Source organism: Cherax quadricarinatus, chromosome 2 (assembly GCF_038502225.1).
Source record: "Cherax quadricarinatus isolate ZL_2023a chromosome 2, ASM3850222v1, whole genome shotgun sequence".
NCBI lineage: Eukaryota > Metazoa > Arthropoda > Malacostraca > Decapoda > Parastacidae > Cherax > Cherax quadricarinatus.
In genome coordinates, this window is record NC_091293.1 from 25,822,491 (window position 1) to 25,835,121 (window position 12,631).

Below are 12,631 nucleotides of genomic sequence, written 5' to 3' on the forward strand. Positions count from 1 at the left end.
TTTCAGATCAAATTCAAACTGATACTGCTTGTATTATCATCATGGGGGTAGCGCTAAACCCGTAAGGATTATACAGCAGCTGTCACTACTTGTGTATTTTGCTCTGTTTTATTAGTAAAGTGGAAAAATTAAGTTTATTCAAGCTTTTATGCAAAAAAAAGGCTGTTCTTAATCACATCTTCTTGGATAAAAGAACAATTGCCATCGGTTTCATAAAGATCTATCAGTTGGTTTCCGCATAAGAGTGAACTCCTGGGCTTCTTGAGTGTACTGAGATCTTCGGTTTCTTGAAGGCTCCAGGACCTTTTTACGAGGGTTGAATTATGGTACAGAGGTCTTTTGACGGAATTGAGCTGCTCTCCTTTACTCTTGAAAGTTTCGAGATATAACCGCTATGCATCTTGCATACATTAACAAAGGAGCTGATAAAGGGGATACCTCTGTGGGATCGAGCAGTGACTGAAACAGGTAAAGTTGTACCAATGAGTATAAGACACTGTAAAAATCTGGTCTAATAAAGCAAAATATGTTGTCTTAAAATATTCAATTTGAATGTTTTGACCCAGTTTGTCAAATGACAAACTATTTGACGATTCATTTAATGGGATTTCGGTGTGAACCTCCGAGAATGTGGAAAAAAGTTATTTATAAAGCATATTTAAAATATGCAAAAAATGCAAAATGAAAAACTCAAACATATCTGAGGGTAAAAAACCTACCAAGACTTACTGCATTATTTAAAAACAATCTAGGTATTTTAATTATATATATACATTAGGGTTATAACTTTTTTACTTTTTTTCCAAATAAATATCCCCTGTGTCATAAATCGATGAACTTTTGTTTAAAAAGAATGAAAAAGTCCCTAATTCCTATCAGTTTTCAAAAAAGGTCCCACCTACATAAAAACTATGAATCACCATATATCTGCGTTACTATTCATAAGTAGCAACTCAGGAAAGGATTAATTGGCAACTCAATTTAATGAAAAATATTAATCACCATATATTTACGTTACTAATCTTAAGTAGCAACTCAGAAAATTACTAATTGGCAACTCTATATACTGGCGTCTACTATTGTTGTTATCATTTTCTCATTGTATTTCATCGAGGAGTGTATCAGTGAGCACAGCTTGTCTGACAATATATTTACAGGTATAGCCTAAGAAGAATGGTCTTTACATCTCGATGGAAAGCTCATTGAGGAAAATGAGTATCAGGTATTAGTACTAAAAAATGAAAGAACCGAAGTAAAACCTGATTCACTACATTTGAAAGATGACAAGGCTGAAACTATTACTGAAGGAATGACAAAAGTTATTCATGAATACAACTTATGGATTGCAACAAAGATGGTTATTGCTGATTCAACAAACGCTAACACAGGGAAAAAGTGTGGAGATGTTGATAAACTGCAACGAATTTTCTCAGAGAAGGGGATTAGCAAACCACAATTTTTCAGTTGTCAGCATCACGTTCTGGACAGGATTCTTCGTTTGGTAATGGATGAAAATCTTGGTGCTAAAACCAGTTCTCCAAACATCGAGTATCCATTTGTACCCCAACTGGTGAATAATTATGAGGAACTAAAGGCACAGTTCGTTAATGGAACAGAAGAGATCATCCATAAATCAGGATAGAGAGATGATATGAAGTTTTTTTGTATAATCTATCACGAGTGTTTAGATCCTTTGAAGAAAAGGGGCACTTCCCTTTGATTAACTTTCAGAAGATTTCAAACATCAACAATGCGAAGTGGAATTCAAGAGCCATCCTAGCTATTCTTGAATTCATTCTTATACCTACAAGACGGAAGACTTTGGAGAAGATATGTAGATTCATTTCATACACCTGGACAGATTATTGGTTTGCTAATCAGATGTACGATGAAAATGACTTCAAGAATTTGTCAGAAATATTGAAACCTTACAAAAAAGCACTGAACTCATTGAAAATTACTGGAAGCAGGAGGCGTCCGAACTCAATATACCAAGAAGTAATCAGTGTGCTGAACGTGCAATTAAAGTTATGCAGGAACTGTATGTTGTCTGCAGAAACAAAAACAAACTGCAACTTCCTTTTATTCTAAGCAATAAGTAGTAATATATATACACACACGACAACAATGATGCTGTAAGCTGTTTTATTTGTTATTAATATTACATGCAATATGCATTCAAGTTACTTGTTTTCGTTACTCGTTTTTTTTTCATCTAGGGACGACATTTTCTAAAAAGATATTGAAATGAAAGGTCATTTCTTAGCTTTTAGGTAAAAGTTCATCTGATTAAGGTACAGGAATATTACTCTGTAAAAAAGTTATTAACTCTAATATACATATACATACATACATATTGGTCTCCTTTACAAACTAGAAAGGGCCCAAAGAAAGATTAAGCAGAATATATGCTATAAGAATCACTGTGTAGCTGTGGCAACAAGTTCTTGGATATTTTACTTTTAAAATAAAAGCCTATCTACCAGTATGTAAAATTCAACTATTTTAATGAACTTTACACAGTTTTATATATAACAGAACTTAACTTGAGGGTAGCAAATTATATAAATGCTACGCTAATGATTGTAATACTTCAGGTAATTAAGAAGGGGGAATTATTTGATTGCCATAAAAAGTAAAAGACGTGAAGGGCTGAATGTCTTAATAACTGTGTATCATATGATAGTGTGAAGCAGCTACACACGCGCACACGCCAAAATGAATACAGTATTCCCCCGTATCTGCGGGAATACGTTCCAAGACTTTCCGTGGATACCCGAAATTGTGGATGGTAACGAACCTTATAAGTAGTTTCTCGTTTACATACATAACCTTGATAAATCTTAATTGATAAATTACGCAGAATAAGTCGAGAATTAGCACTTTCTACTGATGGGAAGCACTTCAAGGCTTCTCTAAGGCTTAGAAGAACTGACACCATCACTACTTTTGCGCTTAGAGGCCATTTATTTTCGGGCTACTGTAAACCGTGCATAACTGAAACCGCTGCAACAGAATTCATGGATACGGGGGTTTTACTGTACTTAATTTTTTTTCCTGAAACTGACGTCTTATTGTCAAAGGTTGAATAGCGATTTTAAACGTTATTTCAATGATATTGAAGTGGCTGCATGTACATGGTAAAGCTAACACACTGATGCCCAGTAACATGGGGCGACAGAAATGGATGGACTTTTCACACCTAACTTAAAAACTTAAACTGAAAGCGGGATGAAGTTTCTGTGCATCCTGGGTCCAAACCGAAATGGTATCTAGTTTCTTTTCCAAATTATGGTGGTTCGCTATTAATTGTTCCTACTATATGACTGTGATTAATTTCTGAATGGAGGCTTTTTAGAGAAATATGAACGATGGAGACCTCCAGCTTTGACATGCGTAGCGGTGTTGTAGGAGGCTGCAAGCGCACACACATCTGGTACGATCTTCAGTATTGGTAGGTGTCTTCAAAACGCTTATCAATGTGCATCTTGACTGTTACAGGGTCGTAGCTAGTAGAGCCGTCGATGGGCTTCACAAGCACGGGGTTATCCGGGTGCACAAAGAACACCACTGAACGCCGTGGTATCTTCTTCAGCATTTCCTCCTTTGGGATCAGAACGCGATGCTCCTGGGGAAACACAAGTAATGTTATATTATATATATATATATATGTATATATATATATATATATATATATATATATATATATATATATATATGTATATATATTTATATATGTATATATATTTATATATATGTATATATATTTATATATGTATATATATTTATATATATATATGTATATATATATATATATGTATATATATATATATATAATTATATATATATATAATGTATATACATTTATATATATATATATATATATATATATGTATATATATATATATATATATATATATATATATATATATATATATATATATATATATATATATATATATATATATATATATATATATATAAAGACAAAACATTTTTTTTTATTATCACACTGGCCGATTCCCACCAAGGTAGGGTGGCCCGAAAACGAAAAACTTTCACCATCATTCACTCCATCACTGTCTTGCCAGAAGGGTGCTTTACACTACAGTTTTTAAACTGCAACATTAACACCCCTCCTTCAGAGTGCAGGCACTGTACTTCCCATCTCCAGGACTCAAGTCCGGCCTGCCGGTTTCCCTGAACCCCTTCATAAGTGTTACTTTGCTCACACTCCAACAGCACGTCAAGTATTAAAAACCATTCGTCTCCATTCACTCCTATCAAACACGCTCACGCACGCCTGCTGGAAGTCCAAGCCCCTCGCACACAAAACCTCCTTTACCCCCTCCCTCCAACCTTTCCTAGGCCGACCCCTACCCCGCCTTCCTTCCACTACAGACTGATACACTCTTGAAGTCATTCTGTTTCGCTCCATTCTCTCTACATGTCCGAACCACCTCAACAACCCTTCCTCAGCCCTCTGGACAACAGTTTTGGTAATCCCGCACCTCCTCCTAACTTCCAAACTACGAATTCTCTGCATAATATTCACACTACACATTGCCCTCAGACATGACATCTCCACTGCCTCCAGCCTTCTCCTCGCTGCAACATTCATCACCCATGCTTCACACCCATATAAGAGTGTTGGTAAAACTATACTCTCATACATTCCCCTCTTTGCCTCCAAGGACAAAGTTCTTTGTCTCCACAGACTCCTAAGTGTACCACTCACCCTTTTCCACTCATCAATTCTATGATTCACCTCATCCTTCATAGACCCATCCGCTGACACGTCCACTCCCAAATATCTGAATACATTCACCTCCTCCATACTCTCTCCCTCCAATCTGATATCCAGTCTTTCATCACCTAATATTTTTGTTATCCTCATAACCTTACTCTTTCCTGTATTCACTTTTAATTTTCTTCTTTTGCACACCCTACCAAATTCATCCACCAATCTCTGCAACTTCTCTTCAGAATCTCCCAAGAGCACAGTGTCATCAGCAAAGAGCAACTGTGACAACTCCCACTTTATGTGTGATTCTTATCTTTTAACTCCACGCCTCTTGTCAAGACCCTCGCATTTACTTCTCTTACAACCCCATCTATAAATATATTAAACAACCACGGTGACATCACACATCCTTGTCTAAGGCCTACTTTTACTGGGAAATAATTTCCCTCTTTCCTATGTACTCTAACTTGAGCTTCACTATCCTCGTAAAAACTCTTCACTGCTTTCAGTAACCTACCTCCTACACCATACACCTGCAACATCTGCCACATTGCCCCCCTATCCACCCTGTCATACGCCTTTTCCAAATCCATAAATGCCACAAAGACCTCTTTAGCCTTATCTAAATACTGTTCACTTATGTTTCACTGTAAACACCTGGTCCACACACCCCCTACCTTGTTCATCTGCTATCCTATTCTCCGTCTTACTTTTAATTCTTTCAATAATAACTCTACCATACACTTTACCAGGTATACTCAACAGACTTACCCCCCTATAATTTTTGCACTCTCTTTTGTCCCCTTTGCCTTTATACAAAGGAACTATGCATGCTCTCTGCCAATCCCTAGGTATCTTACCTCTTCCATACATTTATTAAATAATTGCACCAACCACTCCAAAACTATATCCCCACCTGCTTTTAACATTTCTATCTTTATCCCATCAATACCGGCTGCCTTACCCCCTTTCATTTTACCTACTGCCTCGCGAACTTCACCCACACTCACAACTGGCTCTTCCTCACTCCTACAAGATGTTATTCCTCCTTGCCCTATACACGAAATCACAGCTTCCTTATCTTCATCAACATTTAACAATTCCTCAAAATATTCCCTCCATCTTCCCAATACCTCTAACTCTCCATTTAATAACTCTCCTCTCCTATTTTTAACTGACAAATCCATTTGTTCTCTAGGCTTCCTTAACTTGTTAATCTCACTCCAAAACTTTTTCTTATTTTCAACAAAATTTGTTGATAACATCTCACCCACTCTCTCATTTGCTCTCTTTTTACATTGCTTCACCACTCTCTTAACCTCTCTCTTTTTCTCCATATACTCTTCCCTCCTTGCATCACTTCTACCTTGTAAAAACTTCTCATATGCTAACTTTTTCTCCCTTACTACTCTCTTTACATCATCATTCCACCAATCGCTCCTCTTCCCTCCCGCACCCACTTTCCTGTAACCACAAACTTCTGCTGAACACTCTAACACTACATTTTTAAACCTACCCCATACCTCTTCGACCCCATTGCCTATGCTCTCATTAGCCCATCTATCCTCCAATAGCTGTTTATATCTTTCCCTAACTGCCTCCTCTTTTAGTTTATAAACCTTCACCTCTCTCTTCCCTGATGCTTCTATTCTCCTTGTAACCCATCTACCTTTTACTCTCAGTGTAGCTACAACTAGAAAGTGATCTGATATATCTGTAGCCCCTCTATAAACATGTACATCCTGAAGTCTACTCAACAGTCTTTTATCTACCAATACATAATCCAACAAACTACTGTCATTTCGCCCTACATCATATCTTGTATACTTATTTATCCTCTTTTTCTTAAAATATGTATTACCTATAACTAAACCCCTTTCTATACAAAGTTCAATCAAAGGGCTCCCATTATCATTTACACCTGGCACCCCAAACTTACCTACCACACCCTCTCTAAAAGTTTCTCCTACTTTAGCATTCAGGTCTCCTACCACAATTACTCTCTCACTTGGTTCAAAGGCTCCTATACATTCACTTAACATCTCCCAAAATCTCTCTCTCTCCTCTGCATTCCTCTCTTCTCCAGGTGCATACACGCTTATTATGACCCACTTCTCGCATCCAACCTTTACTTTAATCCACATAATTCTTGCATTTACACATTCATATTCTCTTTTCTCCTTCCATAACTGATCATTCAACATTACTGCTACCCCTTCCTTTGCTCTAACTCTCTCAGATACTCCAGATTTAATCCCATTTATTTCCCCCCACCGAAACTCCCCTGCCCCCTTCAGCTTTGTTTCGCTTAGGGCCAGGACATCCAACTTCTTTTCATTCATAACATCAGCAATCATTTGTTTCTTGTCATCTGCACTACATCCACGCACATTCAAGCATCCCAGTTTTATAAAGTTTTTCTTCTTCTCATTTTTAGTAAATGTCTACAGGAGAAGGGGTTACTAGCCCATTGCTCCCGGCATTTTAGTCGCCTTATACGACACGCATGGCTTACGGAGGAAAGATTCTTTTCCACTTCCCCATGGACAATAGAAGAAATAAAGAAGAACAAGAGCTATGTAGAATAAGGAGAAAAAACCTAGATGTATGTATATATATATGCATGTGCATGTCTGTGAAGTGTGACCAAAGTGTAAGTTGGAGTAGCAAGATATCCCTGTTATCTAGCGTGTTTATGAGACAGAAAAAGACACCAGCAATCCTACCATCATGCAAAACAGTTACAGGTTTCTGTTTCACAGTCATCTGGCAGGACGGTAGTACTTCCCTGGGTGGTTGCTGTCTACCAACCTACTACCTATATATATATATATATATATATATATATATATATATATATATATATATATATATATATATATATATATATATATATATATATATATATATGTATGTATATATATGTATATATATATATATATATATATATATATTATTTATGTATTATATATATATATATATATATATATATATATATATATATATATGTATATATATATATATGTATATATATATATATATATAATACATATATAATATATATATATGTATATATATATATATATATATATATGTATTATATATATATATATATATATATATATATATATATATATATACATATATAATATATATATATGTATATATATATATATGTATATATATATATATATATATATATATGTATTATATATATATATATATATATATATATATATATATATATATATATATATGCAAAACAACCACTCTGAAAGAATAGAGAAATTCCAAGCGCTTTCGTGACTACTCACATTATCAAGGAACTATATAGTTCCTTGATAATGTGAGTAGTCACGAAAGCGCTTGGAATTTCTCTATTCTTTCAGAGTGGTTGTTTTGCATATTTTGAAATCACCTGTTTACTGTGATCTTATTGCATATATATATATATATATATATATATATATATATATATATATATATATATATATATATATATATATATATATATATATAATACATATATAATACATTTTTTTTTTCAACAAGTCGGCCGTCTCCCACGGAGGCAGGGTGACCCAAAAAGAAAGAAAATTCCCAAAAAGAAAATACTTTCATCATCATTCAACACTTTCACCACACTCACACATTATCACTGCTTTTGCAGAGGTGCTCAGAATACAACAGTTTAGAAGCATATACGTATAAAGATACACAACATATCCCTCCAAACTGCCAATATCCCAAACCCCTCCTTTAAAGTGCAGGCATTGTACTTCCCATTTCCAGGACTCAAGTCCGACTATATGAAAATAACCGGTTTCCCTGAATCCCTTCACTAAATATTACCCTGCTCTCACTCCAACACATCGTCAGGTCCCAAGTATCATTCGTCTCCATTCACTCCTATCTAACACGCTCATGCACGCTTGCTGGAAGTCCAAGCCCCTCGCCCACAAAACCTCCTTTACCCCCTCTTTCCAACCCTTTCGAGGACGACCCCTACCCCTCTTTCCTTCCCCTATAGATTTATATGCTTTCCATGTCATTCTACTTTGATCCATTCTCTCTAAATGACCAAACCACCTCAACAACCCCTCTTCTGCCCTCTGACTAATGCTTTTATTAACTCCACACCTTCTCCTAATTTCCACACTCCGAATTTTCTACATAATATTTACACCACACATTGCCCTTAGACAGGACATCTCCACTGCCTCCAACCGTCTCCTCGCTGCTGCATTTACCACCCAAGCTTCACATCCATATAAGAGTGTTGGTACTACTATACTTTCATACATTCCCTTCTTTGCCTCCATAGATAACGTTTTTTGACTCCACATATACCTCAACGCACCACTCACCTTTTTTCCCTCATCAATTCTATGATTAACCTCATCCTTCATAAATCCATCCGCCGACACGTCAACTCCCAAGTATCTGAAAACATTCACTTCTTCCATACTCCTCCTCCCCAATTTGATATCCAATTTTTCTTTATCTAAATCATTTGATACCCTCATCACCTTACTCTTTTCTATGTTCACTTTCAACTTTCTACCTTTACACACATTCTCAAACTCATCCACTAACCATTGCAATTTTTCTTTTGAATCTCCCATAAGCACAGTATCATCAGCAAAAAGTAACTGTGTCAATTCCCATTTTGAATTTGATTCCCCATAATTTAATCCCACCCCTCTCCCGAACACCCTAGCATTTACTTCTTTTACAACCCCATCTATAAATATATTAAACAACCATGGTGACATTACACATCCCTGTCTAAGACCTACTTTTACCGGGAAGTATTCTCCCTCTCTTCTACACACCCTAACCTGAGCCTCACTATCCTCATAAAAGCTCTTTACAGCATTTAGTAACTTACCACCTATTCCATATACTTGCAACATCTGCCACATTGCTCCTCTATCCACGCTATCATATGCCTTTTCTAAATCCATAAATGCAATAAAAACTTCCCTACCTTTATCTAAATACTGTTCACATATATGCTTCAATGTAAATACTTGATCTACACATCCCCTACCCACTCTGAAGCCTCCTTGCTCATCTGCAATCCTACATTCTGTCTTACCTCTAATTCTTTCAATTATAACTCTACCGTATATACATATATATATATATATTGATATGATTATATTAACGGAGCCACACTGCCTAGTCATTTAGATATGGAGACTTGCTGCTTAGAATCAGGGGATGTTGTTGCACCATGAGTGGCAAACCTGAAAGTTGGACTGGCTTGCAAGAAACGTACTGTGGCGCGTAGCTTATCAGCAGTCCAGTACTGTAGGAGGTCACCCACGTTGACCAGCACTGTGTCAAGGATTGGGTTTGCATTCATCCAGGTTCCTTCCCGATCTCTAACCTGGAAAGAGTCAAATTTTATTTACCTGTGATGCATTTAGAGTTTTATATTCAAATTTATATCTATGACGTGATTGTTTCAGTTTAACTGTCACATATATATATGGAATCAGGCACGCTCTTCAGGTCATGCTAATACCATGGTTAATAACATAATTTTTATTTTTAAGTTACAAAGAGGAAATATGACTTCAAGCATTGCGCCTTTGAAAAATATTAGTCTTTAGACTAATAAATACACTCATAGGCCTACTCTTGTTATTAGAAATAATGCTCCTGAATCTTTATTTGAGACTGGGAGGAAACTACATCTAGAGTCTGAGTAGTACAACCAACAAATCAGGCCCCAACAATATCTCCAGCTTTGTGGCTATAAAAACAGTATTAGTCATATGATTTGCAAACTAAACACCTTCTTATGCGTTATTAATCAGAACATTACTTATATATGCCAAGATGGAGAAGGCGGATGCCAGAGTAACGAAAGCACAGTAATCTCCCCACCTCAAGGCCCCCCAAGTTATCCTGAAAAAGCAGAGTGATGGTGCCATAGTCAGTGTGGGCACCGCAGCGGGTGGCACCCTCACACACGTTGGTTGGCACTGACGGATAATACAGCAGACGCAGACAGGAGGAATTGTTGTCACTGCACATCTGGTTGTGTGTCGACACGAAGAACGAGCGATCCAGATCTGCAGAACACTGCAGGTTAAGCTGGGCGAGGGTGTGAAGGGTGAACATGAGTCCTTAGTGAGAGAAACAAAATTTAAGGTCACTACTGTATACTCTACGACGCTACTAGGATCTTTAGGATATTACTGGTATCGTGAGCACGGTAAATCACCTTGGATATGATGAATCTAGGTCACATAAAATGTGATTACTACTGTAGCAATATGTTCACGTGAAGATACTATCCTCGACATGTGAAAAATCTTGATGCTCTTTTGGATGGCAAAGAAAGAATATCTAAATACTGCAAAAAAAAAAAAAAAGGGAAAATCAGGAAAAAACATAAATGCATATAAGAAAAGTCATAAATGATATAAATCATATGTAAACATTAGATAATAACATAAAAATAATTAACATAACAGAGAAAGTAAAGGATAAATAATTCAAATACTATCTGAAAAAAAGGAGAAAAATGAAAACGATGTTGGTGCAGCACGGAGCGTGATGATGACTTGCCTAGACCAATAGCAATTGCAGTGAGGAGACGTGAGGCAAGCTTCTTACAAGCTTCGATCAGGACCTTCACTGAGGGCCGCAGGCCGCTCACTTCTTCGTCAGGAAACATGCCGTCCATATGTTGCACATCGTAACTCTCCCTTAACTCGCGCACGTCGCCCTCAGTGATCAACCTGTACAGAATGACGAGCAGACTTAGTGAAACTTAGTTATACTTAATACCAAGATTATGCCAACTGTACTAAAAGGATAATACCAAATGGGTACTAACTTTACCTAACATACTTTGATAAGTGTTCAGTCCCTTTGCCTTGTGAAACTGAACACCTATCAAGGCTGAGGGACTGATCACTTCCATAGTTTTTCTCAACACTGAACTCATAAAACTACTGGTTAGTTAAATGTCTCCACAATATATCAAAGTGTTGCACATGTTTCTTACTCATCTTTTGGCTTTGCATACCATCAATAAATTAATTTGTTTATTTAATTCCTCTACCATGATATGTTCCACAGATGCCCCAAAACATATTTTACAATACCTAGTGACTCTCTGGTTCAAAATATAAACTAGTTTGTATGCCATTTACACCTGTCAATGAAAACTGGGATTTCACTCTACCTAGAAAATAACAACGTGTGCAAATAGAGCGTCACAGGACTCGAAACAAGATTGTTTAGGTGACCATCCCATATTCTACACCTGCAACACTATGATGGTACAGGTATAAAGGTATGGGATGGTTTGTGTGTGTGTACGTAATTACCTATTTTTTTACATAAGCAGCAATGTAAGATTTTGAATTTCTTGTGGTAATAACGCTCACTGCTTCCTCTAAGATCGCACTCAAGGATTTTATCACTCTATTTGTGAAGGAAACCAACAGTGTCCTTTCAGTAACACCTGATCATATCCCAGACTAAATACGAAATTTTAACGAGTCAATCGATGGCATTACGCATCACTTGCTAAAATTCACTCTGGGAACACTTGGTTGTAAGGACATTTAGGTTTGTTTAAATGTTAATTTTATATACCGAATTTTGTTCATTAGAAATCCAATTGCTTGCTGCCAGGCATTTTCACTTTTCATGTGTTTTATCCACTCTTTTCTAATGTTATTTTTTCACAACATTTACAGTAACGCTGTAGGCCAACCTTATAACATTTTCCGAATATCAGCACCTTTTTTTCTCCTTCCTTTTGTTGATTGTTATTTTTACTATTACTATTATAATTAAACCTAAGCGCTAAATCCGCAAGGGTCTTATTTTGTCTATTAATCTGCATTCTTGTAAAAG

The 12,631-nt window shown here is 36.3% G+C and overlaps 1 protein-coding gene across 2 annotated transcripts in view; it reads right to left on the reverse strand.

Annotated features, from left to right (window-relative positions):
- Positions 1-348: 348 nt before the first annotated feature.
- LOC128706505 (uncharacterized) overlaps positions 349-12,631 on the reverse strand; it is a 97,543-nt gene continuing 85,260 nt past the window's right edge. For both annotated transcript variants that reach the window (XM_070087731.1, XM_070087733.1), the window contains exons 5-8: positions 11,330-11,502; positions 10,643-10,830; positions 10,029-10,139; positions 349-3,628 (exon numbers count right to left, since the gene is read on the reverse strand). In XM_070087731.1, coding sequence (XP_069943832.1) covers positions 3,446-3,628; positions 10,029-10,139; positions 10,643-10,830; positions 11,330-11,502 — 655 coding nt within the window. In that variant the 3' untranslated portion in view covers positions 349-3,445. The remainder of the gene's footprint in view (positions 3,629-10,028; positions 10,140-10,642; positions 10,831-11,329; positions 11,503-12,631) is intronic.